The sequence below is a fragment of the Tachyglossus aculeatus genome, chromosome 4, assembly GCF_015852505.1.
Source record: "Tachyglossus aculeatus isolate mTacAcu1 chromosome 4, mTacAcu1.pri, whole genome shotgun sequence".
Classification (NCBI taxonomy): domain Eukaryota; kingdom Metazoa; phylum Chordata; class Mammalia; order Monotremata; family Tachyglossidae; genus Tachyglossus; species Tachyglossus aculeatus.
In genome coordinates this window covers 53554992-53582122 of record NC_052069.1, presented here as the reverse complement: position 1 = coordinate 53582122, position 27131 = coordinate 53554992, and the positions used below count along the sequence as shown (strand labels likewise).

At 42.4% G+C, this 27131-nt stretch overlaps 1 protein-coding gene across 1 annotated transcript in view; it reads right to left on the bottom strand.

Annotated features, from left to right (window-relative positions):
• SNX7 (sorting nexin 7) overlaps positions 1-27131 on the bottom strand; it is a 106026-nt gene that overhangs the window by 53753 nt on the left and 25142 nt on the right. Inside the window, exons 2-5 of the mRNA XM_038745623.1 lie at positions 19428-19607; positions 13007-13117; positions 12501-12665; positions 6711-6909 (exon numbers count right to left, since the gene is read on the bottom strand). Coding sequence (XP_038601551.1) covers positions 6711-6909; positions 12501-12665; positions 13007-13117; positions 19428-19607 — 655 coding nt within the window. The remainder of the gene's footprint in view (positions 1-6710; positions 6910-12500; positions 12666-13006; positions 13118-19427; positions 19608-27131) is intronic.

The window sequence follows — 27131 nt, the reverse complement described above, 5'->3', positions numbered from 1 at the left end:
ACAGTGGGCTCACAGTCTAAAAGGGGGAGACAGAGAACAAAACCACACATACTAACAAAATAAAATAGAATAGATATGTACAAGTAAAATAAATAAATAGAGTAACAAACATCATTAGTGCTTCCTCAACAGAGTTTTCCCATTCAGCATTTCTAGAATTTCCCAGCTAAAATGCACAGGAAACAGGAAGCATATGCCGAAAAAGACGCCCCAGAACTGGGAGCGTGTGAGGTTATCCTATTCTTCTAAAGCAAATAGATGTCTTCATTTTTTATTTTCTTTAGGAAAAAGACAGAAGAACTAATGGATAGCAACAACACCACAAAAGAATCACAATCAACACCAAGACAGTTTCAATAAATGGCAAATTAAACAAAGCTGAAAAAAACAACCTACATTAGTTTAGCGAGTCCACCTGTTCTGCAACTTGGGCTGTACGCAAAAAAATATTTTCCCTTTCCATTAACTTGGGGGAGAGAGGGGAGAAAGAAACCTTTTGATTATAACATAGGATCTGGGAAAACTGTTTCACAAAGCTACAAAACAGAAATAGTCTCATCAATTTTAATGGGATGTTGACAAGCATATCTCACATTGAAAGGACAAAGTATGCCCTTAAGCTCCTCATGGTAACATTTGAGATGTTATATTTTACATGAACATGAAAATCGCATAATGCGCTCTGTGAATGATGGCTCAAATTTACAGGGAAAATGCAAAGTTTATTTTTTTAACTCAGGAAAAAAAATCCATTGAAAGAAACTATTTTCTGCCATTGAATGTTTGACAAATATTTCAACCTGCCACAGATTTTGACGTTGTTAAAAAGAGATTATCTGATCAATTTTAATGAATCCTTTTGGTAGTCACAAGTTTCTATCATGCTGCTAGTCCATTAAATTTTGCAGCAGGGATTTGCTCTAAAGCCCCATATACATGGAGTATTAAATGTATTCTAGCTGCATAGGACTAGGAGAGTTCTGATCAATCAGTCATTTATTGAGCCCTCATTGTGTGTAGAGCACTGCACTATGTGCATGGGAGAGTACAACATAGCTAGGCTCCCATGAGGCTGATTTTATAGACTGGCAACCTACTGGCAAGGAGAAGGTTGAAAAAGTGACAATTTGAAATCATCTGTAGGCAGACAGCAACATTAGACTGTAAGTTCTCTGAGGGCGGGGGAATCTGTGTTTGGTTTCTGTTGAACTCCTTCTTCCAAATTCTTACTACAGTGCTTTGCCCTCCATAGGCAAAGAAGCAACCTGAATTAATGGAAAGAGCACGGCCCCAGGAGTCAGAGGACCTGGGTTCAAATCTTGGCTCTGCTACTTGCTTGCTGGGTGAACTTGGACAAGTAACTTACCTGCTCTGTGCCTAGTTTTTCCATATGTAACATGGGGATGAGACACCTGATTTCTCTCCCACAGACGGACAGCCCCCCGCCTCCCAAGCCTTTTATCTACCCCAGACTTCCTACAGTGCTTGGTACATAGTGAGCACTTAACAAATGCCACTATTAATAATAATAATAATAATGGCATTTGTTAAGTGCTTACTATGTGCAAAGCACTGTTCTAAGCACTGGGGAGGATAGCAAGGTGATTAGATTGTCCCACGTGGGGCTCACATCCCCATTTTACAGATGAGGTAACTGAGCCACAGAGGTAACAAAGCCACACAGTGGACAATTGGCGGAGCCGGCATTTGAACCCATGACCTCTGACTCCCAAGCCTGGCCTCTTTCCATTGAGCCACGCTGCTTCTCTGTAGTAGCATTCAATACCACTGACTGAGATAGCAAGAAATTGTAAGGAAAGGCAGCAAGTGAAGTGGAGAAGCTGTTTACAACTTGGATGCTAATATGAACTTAATATGTTAATATTAAGTTAATGTTAATACTTAAGACCGTGAGCTTCATGCAGGACTTCCTTCTAGACTGTGAGCCCACTGTTGGGTAGGGACTGTCTCTATATGTTGCCAACTTGTACTTCCCAAGTGCTTAGTACAGTGCTCTGTCCACAGTAAGCGCTCAATAAATACGACTGATTGATTGATTGAACTGGTCCAAGCCAGACACTTGAAGACCTAGTACGGAATAATCAATCAACAGGGTAAGGGGATCCCAAGCAGGACACCCTTCCCATGAGCAGGGGGGAGCAGAATTTGCCTCACCTCCAGAGAGGAAGGAAGGATTGAAGGGAATAGGACAAAGGAGAGGAAATAAAGGGGAAATAGATGATGGAATGAAGGTGCAAAATGATATGGTGATATAAATTGTACAAAAACAGTCAGAGGTAAGGCGTCAGTGAGCGATCTTCCCCAGGCGCAGCTCCGGGGATCTGCTCCTCAAGGGAAAGACTATACTGGCCGTTGGCGGCTATGTCCGCGATGCTCTGGGGCATTCTGCCAGTGTGGGCCGGTGGACCACCTGGGTGCTGAGCCATATAAACCATCTCCCTCAGTGCTTACTGGACATCTTGTGCCGTGTGTTTGAGAAGCAGCATGGCCTACTGGCTAGAGTACGGGCCTGGGAGTTAGAAGTTCGTGGGTTCTAATTCTAGATCCCCCACTTTTCTGCTGCGTGACCTTGGACAAGTCACTTATCTGTGCCTCAGTTACCTCATCTGGAAAATGGGGATTAAGATTGTGAGCCCCATGAAGCAGTGTGGCTCAGTGGAAAGAGCCCGGGCTTGGGAGTCAGTGGCCATCGGTTCTAATACCGGCTCCGCCGCTTGTCAGCTGTGTGACTCTGGGCAAGTCACTTAACTTCTCTGTGCCTCATTTACCTCATCGGTAAAATGGGGATTAAGGCTGTGAGCCCCATGTGGGACAACCTGATTACCTTGTACCTCCCCCCGACAGCGCTTAGAACAATGCACGGCACATAGTAGATGCTTAACAAATGCTATTATTATTATTATTATTATCATTATTACAGAGATTGCCCAACCTGAATATCTTGTATCTACCCCAGTGCTTAGTACAGTGCCTGGAACTTAGTAAGCACTTAAATACCATTAGAAAAAAATGTGTAACAGGGCTCCAAGAAAGCATATCCTGTACTGACTTCTGGCAATTCTAGACATTCCTTGCAGACAATGTGGTGAGCTTTCCTGGGGCTTCCAGGGCAGAAGGGAAGCAGGCCACACAGGCAGGTTCCCTTTAGGGGTTGGTCACAGGGCAGAACTGACCATCCAACACCTCTTCACCGAAAATGGGAGGTTAGTTCGGCCATAGGCTGGCCAGTATTAAACAGGGTTAGGCAATTGGGTGAATCCTAACAGGCAGGCTCTAGAGTTTGGTTTCTTTCCCTCAATTCTCACAGAAATCTTATCTCCTTCTGCCTCTGTGGCAAATCATTCAGCTACCAACTTGGGAGTAACACTTTGAGTATCACTCAACCTTCATGGGACCCAAAGGCAGACTATCATCTCCTTGGCAATGCGCAAATAGCCATGCCCATTGTGCCCTCTGAAATAAAATAATAATAATTAGGGTATTTGTTAAGCGCTTACTATGTGCCAGGCACTGTACTAAGAGCTGGGCACTGTCATAGACAGCAACAACTCAAAGGACTTATGAGAAATCCCTCAGTCAAAACACTTGACTCCGGGATGGCAAATATCCAGAGCAGATGGTGATCTATTCTTTCCTTAAATATATCTAGATGGACACAACACAATCTCTCTCGAAACTTACCCCACTGCTTATCACCCTAACACTCAATGTATAGCAACATGTCCAATGAAAGTCTCTCCTAATTTAAGTCTATTTCCTCTGGCATCTTCAAAGATCCAAGGTGCTTCTCTCTGTATTATTCAATAATCTCCTTAGATGCCTAGGCCGAATTTTCAAAATGCAGATATAGAAAGATGAATTATTATCATTATGGTTATTACGGCAATTGTTAAGAACTTATTACCTGTCAGGCACTGCTCTAAATGTTGGGGTAGATGCAACTTAATCAGATCAGACGCAGTTCCTATACCACATGGGGCTCAGAGTCTAAGTAGAAAGATAATCAGCTATCGAATCCCCATTTTACAGATGAGGAAACTGAGGCAAAGAGGAAGAGTATACCCTAGTGGAAAGAGCAGTAGCCTGGAAGTCAGAGGACTTGCCACTTGCCTCCTGTGCAACTTTGGGCAAGTCACTTCACTTCCCTGTGCCACAGTTACCTCATCTGTTAAATGGGGATTAAGACTCTGAGCCCTGTGTGGGACAGGGATTGAGTACAACTCGAGTATATCATGGCTCAGGGGAAAGAGCTCAGACTTGGGAGTCAGAGGTCATGGGTTCTAATCCGCCCTGCCATCTGTCAGCTGTGTGACTCTGGGCAAGTTACTTAACTTCTCTGGGCCTCAGTTACCTCATCTGTAAAATGGGGATTGAGACTGTGAGCCCCACGTGAGACAACCTGATTACCTTGTATCTACCCCAATGCTTAGAACAGTGCTTGGCACACAGTAAGTGCTTAACAAATACCATAATTATTATTATTACTATATCTACCCCAGTGCTTAATTCAGTGCCAGGCACATAGTACACATTTAACAAATATCATTAGGAGACGCAGCGTGGCTCAGTGGAAAGAGCCCGGGCTTTGGAGTCAGAGGTCATGGGTTCACGTGTCAGCTACGTGACTTTGGGCAAGTCACTTCACTTCTCTGGGCCTCAGTTCCCTCATCTGTAAAATGGGGATTAAGACTGTGAGCCCCATGTGGGACAACCTGATCACCTTGTAACTTCCCCAGCGCTTAGAACAGTGCTTTGCACGTAGTAAGTGCTTAATAAATGCCATTATTATTATTATTATCATTATAAAAAAGTGACTTGCTCAAGATCACACAGCGGGCAACTGGCAAAGCTGGCATTAGAACCAAGTCCTCTGACTCCCGGCCACACTACTCCTCAATTATAGCATTATAACATAACCTGGCAGATTGATTACCATAAAAGAGGACATGTTCTGTATCATAGCCTGGCATTCCTTCAGACCAAAGAAGTTAAGTGAATCAAAGAGAAGACCGAGGAAATAGCGATCTGTTTTACTATTTTGTTTTTATTTTGAAGAATGCTTGCTAGAGTAACAAAATCCTTTCCTATCCTTCATCGTACAGTGGAGAACTTTTACTAAAAGTCCCTTTTCACTTCTCACAAGACAAATTGCTGATGATCATTACATTGTAAGATCTTTGAGAGCATGGACCATTTTTTTTCCACTTTGGTTTTCTGATCCCAGTTGCTTAGTATAGGTGCTGGAGGATATATCAAGAGACCCAGATGCAGGTGTTAGATTTCCCTTTTGACCGCTGGAAAACGTCCAACTGAAAGGATTCTTGCATCATCCAAAAATCACATAAACAGTGACTCAGAATTACTGTATGCAGACGACAGTGCCTTAAAGGTCACCCCCAAGAACAAGCACAAATGATTGGAAATTATTTCACTGAATCAGCCAGGGAAAACTGGTAGTCAATGCTGTGGACAGATCAGCGTGGCATACTGCTACTGAAAAATGAGTGGCTCTTTTCAAGCAAAAGCTTCATAAGAAAGGATGAGGCAAAAGAGAAAAAAGAGTGCCAGGTGCCACAAATATGACAAACCAACAAGAGGCAGCACTTTTGTGTATACAACATGGCCAGGATTGTAGGTTCCGTGTTAGCCTTTTCAGCCACACACACACTGTAGGTAAACTGCCCTGGTGATAACCTCAAATATGGAGGACAGATAGCAAACATCAAATATATACAGTGCTTGATACAATGGGTGGTCGATAACTGCTGATGACAATGATAGAATCATCCCTCTTTCCTTCCACAGAGCTAACCTTGAGCAAAGGTGAAAAATTTCAGGCAAATTCCCTCTTGCTCCCACCTTCCAGAGTTAAATCCACTGTCACTTCCCCTTGTCCCGTTCCATGGAGTACAATCCTTCCCTCCTGAGGAATCACTCTAATTTTGAAATACTTCCTCCCAGACTAATGCCAAACACCAATTTGAGCTTTTCGTTATCCCTCTAGGACCCGCCTCCTTACTCCTCTAGAACAGATTCCTGCTTCTAGGAAACTTTTCTTATGCATAGTCCTCCTCTTTATTTCTCCATTGGAATGTCTTCTAGACATCCTTTGCTCCGAATCATTCCTCATTTTTAGAAATCCTGTCCTTGAAATGAAAAGATAAATCAAGCAGTGGTATTCATTGAGCACTTACTATGTGCAGAGCACTGTAATAAGTGCTTGGGAGAGTACAATACACAGTTGGCAGATACGTTCTCTGTCCACATTGAGCTTACAGTCCAGAAGGAACACATTTTCTTCCACAGAATTCATACTTCCGTGAGGCACCAGCTATTAAGATCATTATGTGCTTTCCCACCCCTTGACAACTTCTTTTCTTGGAAAACTATAAAACCGACTACCCTCTGCAATATCTCTCTAGCTAATGGCACAACTCTACCTCATAAAACACATTCCCTTAGCATACTGCTTTTGAGATTCTACTCTCTTTACCCTCATGTCTGTCTTACCCCTATTCTGCTGAGCTAATTAGGGTAATAAGAAGATTCCAAGACAACAATCACATTTACCTGTGTACAGGGAACAGCTTTTTCAGGTGAATTCTCAGCACTCAACGTGCAACACCCCCAGCAAATCTGCTACATTAAACTACACTGAGAAAAAGGCAGCATTCAGTAGTTCTACCTACCCCTTTCTTCCTTGTAAATTCTATGAGATATTTTGTCTATCAAGTTTATTTTCTGGCTAAATATTTCCACGTAGTCATTCATTTCGATGAATTCATCAGGGCGATTTTTCACGCCTCTCACAGAGGAGGCTACAGCTCTGACTGTTTGTCCCATCCTGCTAAGCAAGCCAGGACCTTGCTTCTTGTACGAGGAAAGTTCCTAGAATCAAAACACAACATTTGAAGTGGGACACATGAAAATTTTCCTTAGTTCAAAGAGAAAAACAATCGATAAAACATTGCATAATTTAGAAATCACATAACGTCGAGTTCCAAATTACTCTCTAGTCAGTACAGTTTGTGTCCATTATTCCCTTGCCCTGAATGATACATTCCACTCCAGACTTCTTTTTTTATTTGCATAGGGATATACTGAAATGGAAAATAAATGAATACTGTGGCTTCTTTCAAGGCAGAAGGCTTGGAGAGGGAGAAGAAGGCAGTCAAAGAAGATTAGGAGTCTTCAGTGCATAGTAGGGCCTTTATGTCTAAAGCTACTACTGCTGTAGCTTGGCTTTTAGAAACTTTGGAAGTTTCAATAACGTTTATGCCACTAGATTACTGGCTACTACTTTTCAGAAGCAGCAAATGTTGAAGTGACCAATTTTGCAGACAGTGACCCTCTTTAAAAATCAATCATATTTACCGTGCACTTACTGTGTGCAGAACACTGTACGAACTGTGTGGGAGAGCACAATATAACAGATTTGGTAGACATGGCTTAGTGGAAAGAGCACAGGTTTAGGAGTCTGAGGTCGTGGGTTCTAATCGCAGCTCCACCACTTGTCAGCTGTGTGACTTTGGACAAGTCACTTCACTTCTCTGTGCCTCAGTTACCTCATCTGTAAAATGGGGATTAAGACTGTGAGCCCCACGTGGGACAAACTGATTATCTTGTATCTACCCCAGTGCTTAAAACAATGCTTGCACATAGTAAGCACTTAACACATACCATTATTATTATTATTGTTACCCACAACGAGCCTATGGTCTCCTTAACCGGAAATCCCATTCACCTGACTCAGCTTAGGATCTACTTCTGAAAGATAGGTAATACTGAAGATAGTGTATCCCATGAAGTCTCTTTTGCAAACATCAGCAACTTCTAAAGCTTCAATTTTTGAAAGTGGATTGAGACCACAAAATCATCTCCAATGATTAAAACCTTCCAGTCTTTATGATTCTCAATCAGTATCATCAGGAAATGATTTACATTCAGTAAAATAACTAGGATTCTTCTGTCTGACTCCCAGCCTCTTAAGTAGTGACAGGCTGGAAACTCAGTGTCAGGTAATCTGTGCAGTAAATTATGCAACACTGACCCTTGTCACCAATAATCTTTCCTGATGAGATATAATTTATTAATTCACAAAAGATCACATCAGAAAGAGGGTTTTGCACTACAAAAGTCTTGGAAATGATGCCATCAGAATTAGCTTAGGCTTATGACGGCATCCAGGAAAACTACATTGTTTTAAAGTAGCTTCCCTACGAGATTTTTCTCTCCTAGAAGGGGCATGCTGGCCAAGAGGTACGCAAAAGGGATGGAAATACTTAATCTCCACCCATCCCTAACTGGCAGCACATTCAGACATTTCCTTATCACTAACAGCAAACCTGAATAAACAGAACATATTTTGAAAGTGCTGAGTACCAAAGAGCACCCAAATAATCTGCTTCCAGAGTGCAGGGGGGCAACAGAAATACCTCCCACTAGATAAAAAAGATAGGTTACAGTTTGAGTCACCACAAAGGGCAGATTGACTCACAAATATCTCTGTAGCTGGAAGGGTGGGATAGGCTTAGTACAGTGCCCTGCACACAGCAGGTGTGCAAATAAATACCATCGACTGATCGATTGGGAGACAGATCCCCCTCCTTTAATCCTGTGCTCTGAAAGAGCAGTCTAGAACCACAAACGCCCTTGGTCCCACTAAGTGGTCCCACTTAGACCACTGCTATTTCAAGCTTGACTCCACTCTCTGTTGAATCAAGACTGGCATGCAACCCAAGTCAACAGGAGCCTAATGGGTACTTGGTACGTGGATACATGCTTGGCCTCAAGAGCAGCCACCTTGGAAGGGTTAAGGGGCTATGGTAACCTGCGGAGCTACAGTTAAGTCTCTGGTCTACTGTGTCTGTGATTCCCACATTCCACTTCTCCCTTTCTCCATCCATTTCCACCTACTCCAAAGCACCACCAAGCCCCGGGGAACTGGTTCTCAAGACTGGAAGCTCATTGTGGGCAAGGAACGTGGCTGTCAATTCTGTTGTATTGTACTCTCCCAAGCACTCAGTACATTGCTCTATACATAGTAAGCATTCAACAATCACTACTGATGATTATGCTGGTTCCCAGGCCCACTGTGGCCTCAAACCAGATTGCCGCCATCACGGTAGCCTGCCAAGAACACTGGCCGACTTGTTGCCAACTTGTACTTCCCAAGCGCTTAGTACAGTGGTCTGCACACAGTAAGCGCTCAATAAATACGATTGATGATGATGATGATGATGATGGCCAACCATAGGTACCCTCATAACTGTTGCTCTATGCCGTGCCCTGAAGAAATTTGTCATCTGTGCTTACCTGCCTGTGCCCATGTCTGGATGTGTTTGTGTCTGCTCATTCCTATGTCTAAGTCTCTGTACCTAAGAGATCACACCAAGTGAAGCACAATTGCTTTTTCAGTTGTATGTAAATAACTTTTCATACCTCTGGTTATCTTTGATACCCTATTCTTCACACTTGGTGTTCACTTTGGAAGTTCAGCCCTTTACATGATTTCCACTCCCTCTGTGTCGATGATTCATAAGCCACCATTTCAAACGCTGACCTTCTCACTACTCTACAATCTCATATTTCTTCCAGCCTTTAGGAATCCCCATTCAGATGACTGGCCAGCCACTGAAACTTACCATTGCCTAGAATGATTATTCTTCTCATTGCACCGTCTCGCTTCCTTTGCTCTACCTGCCAACCCCACCCACAGAACTTGTGTATATATGTACATATTGCGTATACATTGTGTATACATGTACAGAGAAGCAGCGTGGCTCAGTAGAAAGAGCACGGGCTTTGGAGTCAAAGGGCATGGGTTCAAATCCCGGCTCCACCACTTGTCAGCTGTGTGACTTTGGGCAAGTTACTTGACTTCTCTGTGCCTCAGTTACCTCATCTGTAAAACGGGGATTAAGTCTGTGAGCCCCACGTGGGACAGCCTAATCACTTTGTATCCTCCCCAGTGCTTAGAACAGTGCTTTGCACATAGTAAGTGCTTAATAAATACCATTATTATTATTATTATAAATCCCAGCTCCACCAATTGTCAGCTGTATGACTTTGAGCAAGTCACTTCACTTCTCTGTGCCTCAGTTACCTCATCTGTAAAACGGGGATTAAGACTGTGAACCCCCCGTGGGACAACCTGATCACCTTGTAACCTCCCCAGCACTTAGAACAGTGCTTTGCACATAGTAAGCGCTTAATAAATGCCATCATTATTATTATTATATTTACAATTCTATTTATTTATATTAATGATATGTATATATCTATAGTTCTATTTATTTATATCATCAACATCATCAATCGTATTTGAGTGTATATATTTACAATTCTATTTATTTATATTAATGATATGTATATATCTATAGTTCTATTTATTTATATCATCATCATCATCATCAATCGTATTTATTGAGCGCTTACTATGTGCAGAGCACTGTACTAAGCGCTTGGGAAGTACAAATTGGCAACATATAGAGACAGTCCCTACCCAACAGTGGGCTCACAGTCTAAAAGGGGAAGACAGAGAACAAAACCAAACATACTAACAAAATAAAATAAATAGAATAGATATGCACAAGTAAAATAAGTAAATAAATAGAGTAATAAATATGTACAAACATATATACATATATACAGGTGCTGTGGGGAAGGGAAGGAGGTAAGAAGGGGGGATGGAGAGGGGCACGAGGGGGAGAGGAAGGAAGGGGCTCAGTCTGGGAAGGTCTCCTGGAGGAGGTGAGCTCTCAATAGGGCCTTGAAGGGAGGAAGAGAGCTAGCTTGGCGGATGGGCAGAGGGAGGGCATTCCAGGCCCGGGGGATGACGTGGGCCGGGGGTCGACGGCGGGACAGGCAAGAACGAGGTACAGTGATGCCTGATGCGATGTACGGTGATGTTATTGATGCCTGTTTATTTGTTTTGATGCCTGTCTCCCCTTTTCTAGACTGTGACTCCTTTGAGGACAGGGACTGCCTCTATTTGTTGCTGAATTGTACTTTCCAAGCACTTAGTACAGTGCTTTGCACACAGTAAACGCTCAATAAATATGACTGAATGAACAAATGAATGAATACTATCCTCCCTGTCCCAGCAACTTTGGTGTCAGGATTACCTCTAAATCCTATTAGTTCTTCTGATATATTCCATCTTCTCTAATCACATAACTGCCACCCTTGCCTTACCACTTCCTGACCTGAATACCATAATAGCCTCCTTACTGACTCCCTGCCTCCAGTTTCTCCTATCTTCAGTCTACCACACAGTCAGTCATATTTACTGAGCACTTACTGTTCGCAAGATACTGTACTAAGTGCGTGGGAGAACACAATATGAGAGTTGGTTGGCATGTCGTCATTCTCACACCTGTTTTCCCTCCTAATCAGACTGTTCAAAACTACATTTGACTGGATTATTTCATATCTCCCACAGCACTTAGAACAGTGCTTGACAAATACCATAAAAAAAAATGGTCAACTCTTATTTCCCTCTCCATAAATCTGTAATGGTTCTACACTCCTACCATATAAAGCACAAATTTATAATCATTGCCTTCAAGGTTTTCCATCATTTGGTTCTTTCTTGCTTTTGTGCCCTTTTGATAATTACTAATCATAATAATAATAATCATGACATCTGCTAAGCACTTACTATGTGTTCTAAGTGCTGGGGTAGATACGAGCTTGTACACCATCCCTGCCCCACACAGGGCTCACAGTTTTAATCCCCATTTTACAGATGAGGAAACTGAGGCTCAGAGAAGTGAAATGGCTTGCCCAAGCTCACACAGCAGACAGCTGGGGGACCTGGGATTAGAACCCAGGTCCTGCTGACTTCCAGCACTGTGCTTTATCTACTGGGCCACACTACATATCCTCCAACACCTTAACTCAGTCTTCTCTCCTCTTAAGAAGACCTAAATGGAGGCCTAATCCTCTGACCTCCTAACTATTGCTAGTTTTTTTCCATTGCCTGGAATACTCCCTAACCAAATTACAGCTCCCCTTTGCTTAAAGTCCCCCTAAAATGTCAGCTTCTCCAGGTGGCAGGTCATGATTAATTGCCCACCATTTTACTGGTTCTGTATCAGTCACGATCTGCGTTTTCTCTCATTCACTTATGCACTTGTATCTATTTCCTCATGCTCAACATTTGCATATTCATCCATCCGCATCTATCTCCACCATTAGAATGTAATTTCCACAAAGGCAGGAATTGCATTTTCCACTTATACTGTGTGCTCACCAGCCCCTATTACAGTGTTCTGCATAAAGTAGGTACTCAGTATGTACTGTTAATTTTAATGACCTTTTTATAATACGGATATCAGATTTTTAGGGTATTTGAATTATGTACAAGGTTATTAAATATCAACCCTTGCCTTGTGCCGACAAAGATTATGGACAAAATCAAATCTAATATTCATTTACCATAACAGATCACATAAGTAAAAACTGAAGATCTTTACCCATGCCTGCGCAGTAAGAAACACCTTGAAGTCTTCATTGAAAGTTAAAGTTGGATGATCAGCAATTCGGTTTAAAAATTTATGCAATGCTTTTTTGCGAGTCTCAATGAAATCATCATTAAATCGTTCCACCATTCCTTTCATTATAAACTTTTCTGGTAAAGGCTAAAGAAAAAAAAAAAGAACCCCAAATTATATAAAATAGCAAGTATAGGTAATTCTCTGCTGTATGGCTCTAGGGTTAGATTAGATTATTTTACAAAGGGAACCACAAAATACATATGCACAATGCTAAAACAGTGATTAATGATAATGTGAATAAAAACAAAAGCCTAAGACATTTGACAAAGTCTAAGAAAAAATGTAAAGTAATTTGATCATTGTGTTCTCATATTCATTTACGAAGAATTTAATTAAGCTATTTTAAAGACCTAAAATTAATTTCCTAATTTACTACATATTTCAGGATAAATAATTGTGGTGGCATGACAAAACAAAATACTTACAGGAATAATCAGAGTGGGATGTGCATCCTCAAGTTTACCTTTTAACCACAGAAAATCTTGATAACGTCTTCGTACTTCATACTCACTAGCGTCAAACTCACCACGGGATGTCTGAAGAACAAAAAAAAATGAAATCCTAAATGCAATCTAAGAAAGCATTTGTCATGTCATTTTAAACATTCTGGAATAAATCAGAATTGTCAAGGAAAATGAACAAGCATTAAATTATTCAGTGTGTCAGATGAACATTATTCTGTGAAGTGATCTACTCTTGCAGCCAATGAAATACACTTTTTTTTTGTATTTCCAAAAAGAAAGCAAATAAATGTAAAACCAAACCAGATAAAAAAAAATCTCTTCAAAGGGCCAGTTGCCTTCCACAAATTATCAATCCACCAGCATCTCTGGCACGGTTTTCTTCCTAGCATGAGTGTACATTCTGATTTTAAGCATGAAATATACTGCTTCCCTAAAATGATGAGAAGTCTTAACTATTTTTAAAATGTGAAGAACTAAAACCTGAGGAAAATATTTTCCTGCATCTATTCAAATTAGCTCTTAGAACCTGTAGCAGATGGAAACTGGTATCTTGAATGGCAGTTGGATTGTTGTTTGCTAAAACGCTATCAACGTACATTTGGTTCCACAAGAAATCGTGCTATCAGTTTTAATCTCAACTCACTTCCCAGACAGCTTTGCATATGATTTATATTTTTGTTCTTTAATAGATGCTGAGTAGCCAACACATAAGAAGGGAGCCAATTATGTATTAACTACAGAATTCAGAAAAGGAGAGGAGTTCATGCCAAACCCCTGTTTCCCAATCCAAATTCTCCAAGGAAAAAATACCAGAGAATATAGTTACCACCTTTCATAAGCATATCAGTTCTATTTATTGAGCGCTTACTGTGTACAAAGCACTGTACTAACTGCTTGGGAGAATACAACTGGGTTGGTAGTCAAATTCCCTGCCCACAATAAGCTCAGACACTTCTCAAAAGAGATCAATACCTGGGATTAGGATCACCTTATAAAAGAGATGGATATTTTGATCAATTAATCCATAGATTTTTTTATCTATGTCCATTTCTTAAATTTCTCACATTTGAAGAAAATGTTTACAATATGTAGGCACAAGGCTACTGTTCTTGTGCTTTTTCTGAAGGAGGTGTGTGGGCTGAGGAACTTTAAAATTCCTTAAAACAGTTTAAGATACGGTTGAAAGCTTTCACTGGATTTAAACACATTTAACTCCAACCAATTTAATACGCTTTAGATGACATTATAGCTTTATTAACTGAATCATGATTTTTCTGCCAAATCTTTTAGAATTCAACTCCCACTACAAGACTGCCCATATTCTTTCTCTGTACACCATGCATTTATAACAGCAACGTGCTTGAAAAGCTATGCAATGAGTGCACATCTGAGAAACTATACTTAACCTCAAATTTTTGGACCAAAAAAAAACAAACCAAAAAACAACAAAGTAGTGTCCCGATGGAGACAATTATGTACTCTGGGAATGCTGCCCACATTGAAACAAACGAAAAAAAAAGAATCACCAGAATAAAGTGACTACAGATGTGGGTAGTAATAAAGCTCATGAATGCCTAACAACAGTGGTATTTATTGAAACTTACTATGTGCCGGGCACTGTACTAAGCACTTAGGAAAGTAGAATAGAACAGTTGTAGACACATTCCCTGCCCACAGTGAATCCCCACTAGAGTCACTCTTGCAATTACAAAACACATGGAAGCAAGTAATAGGAGAAGCACAGGAACTTAGGGGGAAAAATATTTTTGGTCTTGTATTTCTACAGGGGGTTAGCAGCTGTAATATGTTACATCTGGTACTACAAACCTCCACAGCCCAGCAAGGAAGAAGACACAATCACAGATTCACTGAAAGCTTATTGTAGGCAGAGTACTGTATTAAGTGCTTCAGGGAGTACAACAGAATAAGTACACATGATTTCTGCCTTCAAGGACCTGAAAACCTAGTGAAGGTGACAGCCTTGGGAGTCAGAGCACCTGGGTTCTAATCCTGGCTCTGCCATGTGCGAATCACTTCACTTCTCTGTGCCTCAGTTACCTCATCTCTAATTCATTCATTCAATTGTATTTATTGAGAGCTTACTGTGTGCAGAGCACCGTACTAAGTGCTCTGGAAGTACAAATTGGCAACATATAGAGGCGGTCCCTACCCCACAACGGGCTCACAGTCTAAATGTGGGGATCCGATACCTGTTCTTCCTCGGACTTTGACTGTGAGCCCTGCGCGTACCTAACCTGATCATCCTGAATTATCCCAGGGCTTAGAACAATGCTTGACACATAGTAAGCACTTAACAAATTCCACAATAATAATTATTATTCAGAAAATAAAATGAGGAAAAGGAGACATGAATGTAAGTTAGTGCTTAAGTAATAGGGTTAGATGTGCACCTAAGTGTTAAAGGATTTGGGGAGTCTTTTAGACTGTGAGCCCACTGTTGGGTAGGGACTGTCTCTATATGTTGCCAACTTGTACTTCCCAAGCGCTTAGTACAGTGCTCTGCACATAGTAAGCGCTCAATAAATACCATTGATGATGATGATGAGTACACCTTTTAAAGGTATTTGAGCATTTACTCGTGGGGGACTCCTGATAGGAGGGGATAGCTGGGGCTATGTGGCTGCAGTTTTTTGTCTACTCTGCTCTCCATTCATTCATTCATTCATTCATTCAATGGCATTTATTGAGCACTTACTGTATGCAGAGAACTGTACTAAGCGCTTGGGAAGTACAAGTCAGCAGTGGGGTGGGCAAGAGAATGGGAAAGAGAATTACACGGTTGGAGGTTACGGATGGTATGTTATGGATCATTGGGGTGTTTAAGAAAGCAGTAAGACACACGATTTGATCTGGTCAGCTGGGCTTGAAGGAGACGTAAAGCTGGAAGAAACATCACGGCCTGCTGGAAATATCAGGGGCCTGTGAGTCAGAGGATCTGGGTTCTGATCCCAGCTCTGCCAGCTGCTTGCTGTGTGACCTTGTGCAAGTCACTTAACTTCACTGTGCCTCAGATTCCTCAACTGTAAAATAGGGATGAAATCCCTGGTTTCCCTCCTACTTGGATAAGGAGCCCCACGAGGGACAGGGACTGTGTCTGACCTAATTAACTTGTAACTACCCCGGCACTTAGAACAGTGTTTGACATATGGTGAATGCTTAAAAAAAACCATTGAAATAAAATAGGAAGCAATAGTCTGCAGCGTGAAGCAGCGTGGCTTAGTGTAAAAAGCATGGGCTTGGGAGTCAGAGGACATGGGTTCTAATCCCGGCTCCACCACTTGTCTGCTGTGTGACCTTGGGCAAGCCACTTAACTTCTCTGTGCCTCAGTTACCTCATCTCTAAAATGGGGATTGATACTGTGAAGCCCCCGTGGGACAACGTAATTACCTTGTATCTATCCCAGTGCTTAGCACATAGTAAGCACTTAAATACCATATAATAATAATAATAATAATAATAATACTAGTCAGTGCTAGAATGAGTGGGGTAGATCAGGAAATTATCCCAAGCCTGGATACTTTTAGGCATGGGTTAATCTCCCTGATTACATTTAGTCTGGGAAAAACAACTGGAGCAAGCAAGGCCAAATTAACCCCCGAAACAATGCCTCATGGGTTCACTCCAGGGAATGTAGTGATTTAAGAAGCAGAATAACTGTAGATACAATTTGTTTCACTCCTCAAATAAACTGTTCTCACCCCTGGACCAAGCCTGGAAGCAACAACCTAGCATCAATCAACTTGTTCCCAGCCTTCACTACCCCTTGGACGGCATTCACGAGAACCCTGGAAGCCAGATTGTGGAGGGTCTAGGAGGGAGCTGGAGGAGGGTGGTGGAAATAAATAACTCATTTAAGGATTTTGGTCAGGAATGGTAGAAGCTGCATGGGATGACGGTTGGATTGGGCAATGGGGTCCAGAGAGATTCTTTTAAGGTAGAACACATGTGGATGTGTGTAAAAGCAAAGGAGAAAAAAAGAGCTATCAGAAAGTGAGGGGTTGAAGATGGTGGTCATGGAGGGAAAAACAGAGGGGACGTGTGTTACAAGAAGTTGTGAAGGGTTGGAGTTGGAAGCACAGGTGGAGGGCTGGATTTTGAAAGCTGGCAGGGGACCTCCTAAGAGATGGCAGGAAAGAATGAGAGAGTGGATGGGGGGATAGGCTAGAGCTGGGAAGGGAAAGAAGAGATTTGGGGGAATTATTCTAGACTGTGAGCCAGCTGTTGGGTAAGGATTGTCTCTGTATGTTGCCACCTTGGACTTCCCAAGCGCTTAGTACAGTGTTCTGCACACAGTAAATGCTCAATAAATATGACTGAATGAATGAATGAATTTAGCCTTAGGGTTTAAATTTTATTAACACTGGACAGATTTCATACTCCATTTCTTTGGAATTCTTCAATTGGCAGAGGGTTTCTTTTTTGTTCCTCCTTTTGGGCACTCTCCAAAGGCATTGTTTACTGCACACTCCTTGTTAAACTAAGCATTAGCTCACTTTCATACTAAGCGACTATTTCAAATATTCAAGAAATCAGTCAGTGGTGTTTACTGAGCACTTACTGTGTGCAAAGCACTGTACTCTGCACTTAGGAGAGTACAATACAGTAAGTAGACAGGATCCTTTCCCCTGCAAAGAGCTTACAACCTAATGGGGAACAGATAAACTAAAACTGCACATCGGGGGAAGTAATCAAGTTTAAAGATATGTACATAAATACCTTGTTGTATTCACTGCTACAAGTCACTAAATGGTCCCTCATACTCAAAAGATTTCATGTCATTCTCAAAGAGCCTAACTACTATCAAGAAATAAACATAGGCCTGGAAGACTTTAGATATTTTGAATTTAGGCAGAATTCAGATTGGGAATAAGTAAGGCTAATGATACGAATAATAATAAAAATAATCACAACAACAATATTTGTTATGGGCTTTCAGTATGTCAAGCACTGTGGTGAATAATAATAATAATTAAATTTATTACGCACTTACTATGTACCATGCACTGTACCAACCACTGGGTTGGATACAAGCAAATCAGGTGGGACACAGTCCACATGGGCTCACGGTCTTAATCCCCATTTTGCAGTTGAGGTAGCTGAGGCACGGGGAAGGAAGTGACTTGTTCAAGGTCATCTGGCAGACAAGCAGCAGAGCTGGGATTAGAACCCAGGTCCTTCTGACTCTCAGGCCTGTGCTCTATCCACTGGGACACCCTTGCTTCTCTTGTTGGAGAAGATCCAAGTTGATCCAACCATTCATTCACTCATTCATTCAATCGTATTTATTGAGTGCTTACTGTGCACAGAGCACTGTACTAAGCGTTTGGGAAGTACAAGTCGGCAACATATAGAGACGGTCCCTACCCAACATCGGGCTCACAGTCTAGAAGGGGGAGACAGACAACAAAACAAAACATGTAGGCAGGTGTCAAAATCATCAGAACAAACAGAATTAAAGCTATATGTGCATCATTAACAAAATAAATACAAAAGTAAATATGTACAAGTAAAATAAATAGAGTAATAAATCAGTACAATTATATACAAGTGCTGTAGGAAGGGGAAGGAGGTAGGGCGGGGGGGATGGAGAGGAGGAGAGGAACAAGGAGGCTCAGTCTGGGAAGGCCTCCTGGAGGAGGTGAACTCTCAGTAGGGCTTTGAAGGGAGGGAGAGAGCTAGCTTGGCGGATGTGCGGAGGGAGGGCATTCCAGGCCAGGGGGATGATGTGGGCCGGGGGTCGACGGCGGGACAGGCGAGAATAAGGCCCAGTGAGGAGGTTAGCGGCAGAGGAGAGGAAGGTGCGGGCTGGGCTGTAGAAGGAGAGAAGGGAAGTGAGGTAGGAGGACCTCCTCTTATCTAATTTGTAGGAAAGCTGTGCGAACCAATGAGATAAGATGTGAAGGGACTCTGAGTTCTCCAGAAAGGCACCATACAGTAGACAATATTATTGTATTATTTTTCATTTTAATGAAATGTTTTCTGTTCTGTAATTGCACCCTGAAGTGATTTTATCATGAAAGGAGCAATTGTGTAAAGAGAAAAAGGAAATAAATGATGTATTTACAAGAATACATGCAATGGCTATGAATTAGGTCATTTTGCATTCTAAGGCGGTTTCGTACCGGGGGTGCAGTTTTCACAACTGAAAGGCAAATAAACCACATACAATGGTCCTACTAGATGCCATTTACTACCTCAGTTTCAACCACACACTTGAACTTGGCTGTACGTTTAGAAAACAAGTGAAGAAAAATGCCCATCGGCTAAAAGACCTAAAATGTCTTTTAGGTCAAAGTTAAATAGTCCACAGTCATCAAATTTCAGAGAAAAACATGGCTGAGAGTAGTGCATAAAATTTACCTTAGTCGTGATCCTGTAAGTAATGAAAGTCTCTATTGCAGTAATGTGGCTTTCGGGATCATCAACGGTAATGAAGAGATCTTTCAGGTCTGGCTCATCTTCAAACTTATATTGGTTTATCATAGACAAGGGAGATGTTGGCAGAGGACTGAACGAGTTCATATCGGCCAACGAGGTGTCCTAATGAATAAAACATTTCAGGCGTTATTGTCAGCAGGAAAATGTTTCTCATCCCATACTTTCATCATCCAAATAATATTGATAGTTTCAGTAGCCAGAATCGACCAAATCCTGGTGGGCTGAGGCTTGATCTGTCAGTGAGTCTGTCGTAATTATTAAGAACTTACTGTGTGCAGAGCACTGTGCTAAGCGCTTGAGTACAACACAACAATATACCAGACATTCTCTGCCTACAGTGAGCTTACTTACGGTTTAGAGGCAGAGACAGACATTAATATAAATAAAGATATGCACGAAAGTGCTGTGGGGCTGGAGGTGGGAGGAGGAATAAAGGGAGTAAATCAGGACGACACTGAAGTGAGTGGGAGAAATAGAAAGGAGGGCTTAGTCAGGGAAGGCTTAAGAGGAGATGTGCCTTCAATAAGGCTTTGAAGGGGTGGGAAGAATAATTTTCTGCTGGATATGAGGAAGCATCTGCTCCTCAAATGCCCTTCTGCCCATTCTCCCTTTGGCTTTCAAGGCTTCATTCCCGGGATTTCCTGCTAAGATCCCTGAGTCAGTCTGGGCCTTGGAACTGCTATTTAGTACAATTCACACTTGCATACACTTACTATGATGATGATAATAATAATAATAATAATAATAATAATAGTACTTGTTAAGTGCTTCCGATGTGCCAAGTACTGTTCTAGGCATTGGGGTAGATACAAGGTAATCAGGTTGCCCTATGTGGGGCCCACAGTCTTAATCCCCATTTTACAGATGAGGTAACTGAGGCACAGAGAAGTAGGCAGCTTGCCTGAGGTCACACAGCAGACAAGTGGCGGAACTGGAATGTCCTCCGATTCCCAAGCCCAAGCTCTTTCCACTAAGCCAACCTGATTCTCTATCACAAGTGGGATGTTTTCTTAATACTTGCATGCCAAAATGCAGATGCAAATACTGTTCTTAAATACATCACTCAGCTTTGGAAAACATATTTTGCCTCTGTTTTTCCCTCCTGCCATTCACCTTGTCTACACCCAAACACAGAAAATTACCAAAAGAAAACAAAAATCTATAGCTCTTCATGAAGGCTCTCCAGGAAGGGTCTTGGAGAGTCACTGAATTCGCCTCATTATACCATCGAGCTGAAGTGTGCCTATTCCCAAACATCTAGCATATTGTAATGATCAGTGGTAAGTCATTCAAGAAGTACTTTTTCCCAATTCCAAATTTTTAATTCCAAAAATCTACAAAGAAATAAAAAATTACGAGACTCTCAGTTCATGGAGCTGGATTCACTGTTTGCTGAAATTGCATGTCGCAATTTAGCCACGTGATTTTTTTTTTTTTTTGGCTATGGAAACCTAGTCATTGCAAACCACTTCTATTTAACTCAAGAGCATATGTAATATAACTTTGTTTTTTCTGGATGAAAACATAGCCTTTTTATAGATCATAAAGACTGCAGAACTTCACTGTGTTTGGGTGGTATCTTAAATCTAACCAGGAGGAAATATTTTAGTCTTCATTTCAGAAAATGACAAAGACTTGTGAGAAGATTTGTTCCAAGTACCACTCCCTAAAGCACTGAGCCCAACTTTAAAGCATCCAGAATATTTTGGTTCAATTATTGGATTGTTTAACTTTCAAAAGAACAAAAAGATAAACCTGCTTTAAATAAATAAAATCTTGGAAAATCTGTAGTATAAGGGAATAATGGAGGAAAATTCATTCATTCAATCGCATTTAATGAGCGCTGACTGTGTGCAGAGAACTGAACTAAGCACTTGGGAAGTACAAATCGGCAACATAATGAAGTGTCTCAGTTTTGATAGAAAAGTTAATTAACTGGAATGACCTATACTTAAACTTTTCTGACTGGTTTTCTGATGGAGATGCAGTAATGCGGAGTCACAGTTTATTCTTTCCCAACAAAGGTCTTTAATCACTACTAAAATCCATGCGCATTCTTTTGTAAGCTTTTGAATCCTCGGCAATACATGTGGGAGGGAGACAAAAGCTATGAGTTTAAGCACTTTACACACTATTTTTCTTTTAGGGATTGGTGATGAGTTGATGAATAAAACCTCAACGTAAGTTTCCTCTTTCCTCTAAATAATTTTAAAAGCTTATATTGTGTGCCTTGTCTCTGTCCAATTGCAGAAAAATCAAAACAAGGAAAGAAAGAAAGCTACGTAATTCCATTATTTTAGGCCAAAATTTGCACCTTTACCAGCAAGAGTAACTCAAAATAAAAAGCAGCTCAATGATACATTTTAGGTAAACACAGTAGAAATAAAATGGATCTTCTTTGGGAAGGAAATATTTGTAGCAGCACTCTTAGTCATCAGACCACATAGTGCCTCTTGAAACCACACCAAGAAGCAGTGTGGCTGAGTGGAAGGAGAATGGGACTGGGAGTTGGAAGGCTAACTTCGACTCCGCCACTTGTCTGCTTTGTGTCCTTGGGCAAGTCACTTCATTTTTCTGTGCCTCAGTTCCCTCATCCGTAAAGTCTCTGAGCCCCATGTGGGACAAGGACTGTGTCCAAACTAATTTGCTTCTGCCTACCCCCACCCCAGGACTTAGTGCAGTGCCTGGGACACCTAGTAAGTGCTTAACTACCATTAACAAAAACTCAAAACAAAACAAAAAAAAACCCTTTTTATACAATATTTGGATTTCGGCAATCTACCGCTAAGGAAAGCAGCATGGCCTAGTGGATGGAGCATGGGCCAGGGCATGGGAAGGAACTGGGTTCTAATCCTGGCTCTGCCACTTGTCTGCTGGGGACTTTGGGCAAGTCACTTTACTTCTCTGTGCCTCAGTTACCTCATCAGGAAAATGGGAATTAAGAATGGGATTCATTCCTTCATTCATTCAATCACATTTATTGAGAGCTTACTGTGTGCACAGCACTGTACTAAGCGCTTGGGAAGTACAAGTTGGCAACATATAGACAGTCCCTACCCAACAGCTGGCTCACAGTCTAGAAGGGGGAGACAGACAACAAAACAAAACATATTAACAAAATAAAATAAATAGAAAAAATATGTACAAGTAAAATAGAGTAATAAATACGTACAAACATATATACATATATACAGGTGCTGTGGGGAGAGGAAGGAGGTAAGGCAAGGGGGATGGGGAGGGGGAAGAGGGGGAGAGGAAGGAGGGGGCTCAGTCTGGGAAGGCCTCCTGGAGGAGGTGAGCTCTCAGTAGGGCTTTGAAGGGAGGAAGAGAGCTAGCTTGGCGGATATGCGGAGGGAGGGCATTCCAGGCCAGGGGGAGGACGTGGGCCGGGGGTCAACAGCGGGACAGGCGAGAACAAGGCATGGTGAGGAGATTAGCGGCAGAGGAGTGGAGGGTGTGGGCTGGGCTGTAGAAGGAGAGAAGGGAGGTGAGGTAGGAGGGGGCGAGGTAATGGAGAGCCTTGAAGCCCAGGGTGAGGAGTTTTAGCCTGATGTGTAGGTTGTTTGGTAGCCACTGGAGATTTTTGAGGAGGGGAGTAACATGTCCAGAGCATTTCTGGACAAAGACGATCCAGGCAGCAGCGTTAAGTATGGACTGAAGTGGGGAGAGACAGGAGGATGGGAGATCGGAGAGGAGGCTGATGCAGTAATCCAGTCGGGATAGGATGGGAGATGGAACCAGCAGGGTAGCAGTTTGGATGGAGAGGAAAGGGTGGATCTTGGCAATGTTGCGGAGCTGAGACCGGCAGGTTTTGGTGATGAATTGGATGTGAGGGGTGAACGAGAGAGCGGAGTCGAGGGTGACACCAAGGTTGCAGGCTTGTGAGACGGGAAGGATGGAGGTGCCATCCACAGTGATGGGAAAGTCAGGGAGAGGGCAGGGTTTGGGAGGGAAGACAAGGAGTTCAGTCTTGGACATGTTGAGTTTTAGATGGCGGGCAGACATCCAGATGGAGATGTCCTGAAGGCAGGAGGAGATGCGAGCCTGGAGGGAGGGAGAGAGAACAGGGGCAGAGATGTAGATTTGGATGTCATCACTGTAGAGATGATAGTTGAAGCCATGGGAGTGAATGAGTTCACCAAAGGAGTGAGTGTAGACCAAGAACAGAAGGGGACCAAGAACTGACACTTGAGGAACCCCTACAGTAACGGGATGGGAGGAGGAGGAGGAGCCCGCAAAAGAGACTGAGAATGAATGGCTGGAGAGATAAGAGGAGAACCAGGAGAGGACAGAGTCTGTGAAGCCAAGGTTGGAGAGTGTGCTGAGGAGAAGGTGGTGGTCCACAGTGTCGAAGGCAGCTGAGAGGTCGAGGAGGATTAGAATAGAGTAGGAGCCACTGGATTTGGCAAGAAGGATGTCATTGGTGACCTTTGAGAGGGAAGTTTCTGTGGAATGTAGGGGACAGAAGCCAGATTGGACGGGGTCGAGGAGAGAGTTGGCATTGAGGAATTCGAGGCAGTGCGTGTAGATGACTCGTTCAAGGAGTTTGGAAAGGAATGGTAGGAGGGAGATAGGGCGAGAACTAGAAGGTGAGGTGGGGTCAAGAGAGGGTTTTTTTAGGATGGGAAAGATGCGGGCATGTTTGAAGGCAGAGGTGAAGGAATCAGTGGAGAATGAGCGGTTGAAGATGGAAGTTAAGGAGGGGAGAAGGGACAGAGTCCTATGTGAGACAGAGACTGTGTCCAACCTGATTAGCCTGTATCTACCCCAGCCTTAGAATACTTCTTCACACATAGTAAGCATTTAACAAATACCATCGTTGCAAGTACTATGGTATCAAAAAATTGCATTGCGTCAAACACTGCTCCAATCAGAAATAAGGAGCTAGGAAGAAGATAATATAAAAATTTCCAAATGTTTTGATTGTTTCTTGTACAGTTGGTATATTTTTCTTTTCTGTGTTGTATATTTTTCTAGACTAATGGTGTGCATTTGTAGGAATAACACTAGTTAATAAACAAAGAAATTAACATCAGTTGCACAAGTTGTTTGTCATCAAGAGGTAGGAAAACAGAGCTGGAAGAGGATGCATTCAGAAGATACCTAAAGGCAGTCAATGCTTTCTAACATTTTTAGACACTTTAATTAAAAGAAAAAATATCCATCTTCTGTTCTGAGGTAATTGCTTTTCTCTTTGCTTCACTAGTACCACTATCATTGCGAGCACCACAACCGCCCCCCCACTTCATTCTAAAATTATCATAAAACACTAGAATTACAGAAACGAGGCAGAACTGAAGCAGTGCAATAACGGAGAAAAGACGGGTAGCATCCCTCCTTGGTTCTAGTCTCCCCCTTCTAGACTGTGAGTCCACTGTTGGGTAGGGACTGTCTCTATATGCTGCCAACTTGTACTTCCCAAGCGCTTACTACAGTGCTCTGCACACAGTAAGCGCTCAATAAATATGATTGATTGATTGATTGATTCTAGCTATGGTTCCAGGATGGGTTGACGCATTTTGCACTACAACATGTTTGTTAACCAGGCAAAATGCTTCAAGATAATAATAATAATGGCATTTATTAAGCACTTAGTACATGCGAAACACTGTTCTAAGCACTGGGGAGGTTACAAGGTGATCAGGTTGTCCCACGGGGGGCTCAGTCTTAATCCCCATTTTACAGATGAGGTAACTGGCACGGAGAAGTTAAGTGACTTGCCCAAAGTCACACAGCTGACATTTGGCGGAGCTGGGATTTGAACCCATGACCTCAGACTCCAAAGCCCGTGCTCTTTCCACCGAGCCACGCTGACGGATATATACCAGCTAACGACTGATCGTCTTCATAGTATATATTACTCAGCAGCCTGACCTTCCAACCCAAGGGCAGCGTTGTTGGGTAGGGACCGTCTCTATATGTTGCCGATTTGTACTTTCAAAGCGCTTAGTACAGTGCTCTGCACACAGTAAGCGCTCAATAAATACAACTGAATGAATGAATGAAAGCAGGACTTTTCATGAAGCTCCAAAGGAGGAAAGGACTTGAGGAATGGACTGTGAGCACGGCTAGCGGACTGTCCACCAGGAAGACGTGCATTTTCCTCCAAAACCGAAGCGGCTCTGTCCTGGCTTTCTCTCCGTATCCCCCGGACCCCAGGGGACAGAGAGGAGAAAGAGGGGCTATGTGGAGACGGTTTCCACTATTGAGACAGAGACAGACGGGCTGCTTGTTTTTTGTTTTTTTTTTTTAAAATCATCTCTCCCCAATGAGGCAGTTCAGGGCCAGGGAGATTCCCGGGCCAGTAAGCATTCTAGCCACAGCCTGGCCCAGTGCGGGATGGTGGCCTGTTCCTACAACCCAGCTGGCCTCAGCTGCCCCTCATGTCTTGCCAGACGGGAGCCCACTGAGGGCCAGCCCGTGACTAGGGACCTAAAGCGTGGCTTAGTAGAAAGAGAACGGGTTTAGGAGACGGAGGTCGTGGATTCTAATCCCGGCTCCGCCACTTGTCAGCTGTGTGACTTTGGGCATGTCACAACTTCTCTGTGCCTCAGTTCCCTCATCTGTAAAATGGGGATTAAGACTGTGATCCCCACGTTGGACAATCTGATTAATAATAATAATAATAATAATAATGATAATGATGGCATTTATTAAGCACTTACTATGTGCAAAGCACTGTTCTAAGGGCTGGGGAAGTTACAAAGTGATCTGGTTGTCCCACGAGGGGCTCACAGTCTTAATCCCCATTTTCCACTGAGTCACACTGCTTCTCAAGATACAAGATTACCTTGTATTACCTTGTATCTACCCCAGCACTTATAACAGTGCTTGGCACATAGTAAGCACTTAACAAAAACCATTATTATTATTACTATTATTAACACCACCGGCACCCGACCCTGACAGCCGCACTGGGCCCACATCCAGGCCTCCATCGCAGCTACGTGGACTTACATTTTTGTATTGTACTCTACCGAGAGCTTAGTACAGTGCTTTGCACACGGTAAGTGCTTAATAAATACGATTGAATGAATGTGGGGCTGGGCCTCAGACTGCTCTATGTGACTGGCAGGGAGAGGCAGCGCCATGATAACTCCTCTAGACTGTAAGCTCCATATGGGCAAGGGAACATGTCTGCTTATTCTGTTATATTGTATTCTCCCAAGAGCTTAGTATAATGCTCTGCACATAGCAAGTGCTCAATAAATACAATTGATTTGATTGATTCAACCCCTCTACTAGGGATTGGAACAAAATGGGATGCCCAGACAACTTCAGAAACCAACCAAACACCTCTTATGCACCTCGCTCTCCTGTCACGGATGCCTATTAGTATACTCCTAAACTGCTCTGCTTCACATTCACTCATCATCACTGCATGTTTCGACCGTGTGGTGAACAATACAAAGCTGCGGTAAGGCTCGATGGTCCCCTATCCTTCCGTAGTGTCATGTCCGAATCACACCCTGAAAAATCTCTGTATTCTTTTAGGGTGAATTTCTCTACATCTTCTGGTAAAATACCACCTTTACAAAAACCAATGTCACTGCTTCCATGTCAGACTCTTCAAGGATGCCTCTAGTGTATTAATGGAGCCATGTACTGGTTAATTTTCAGAAACTC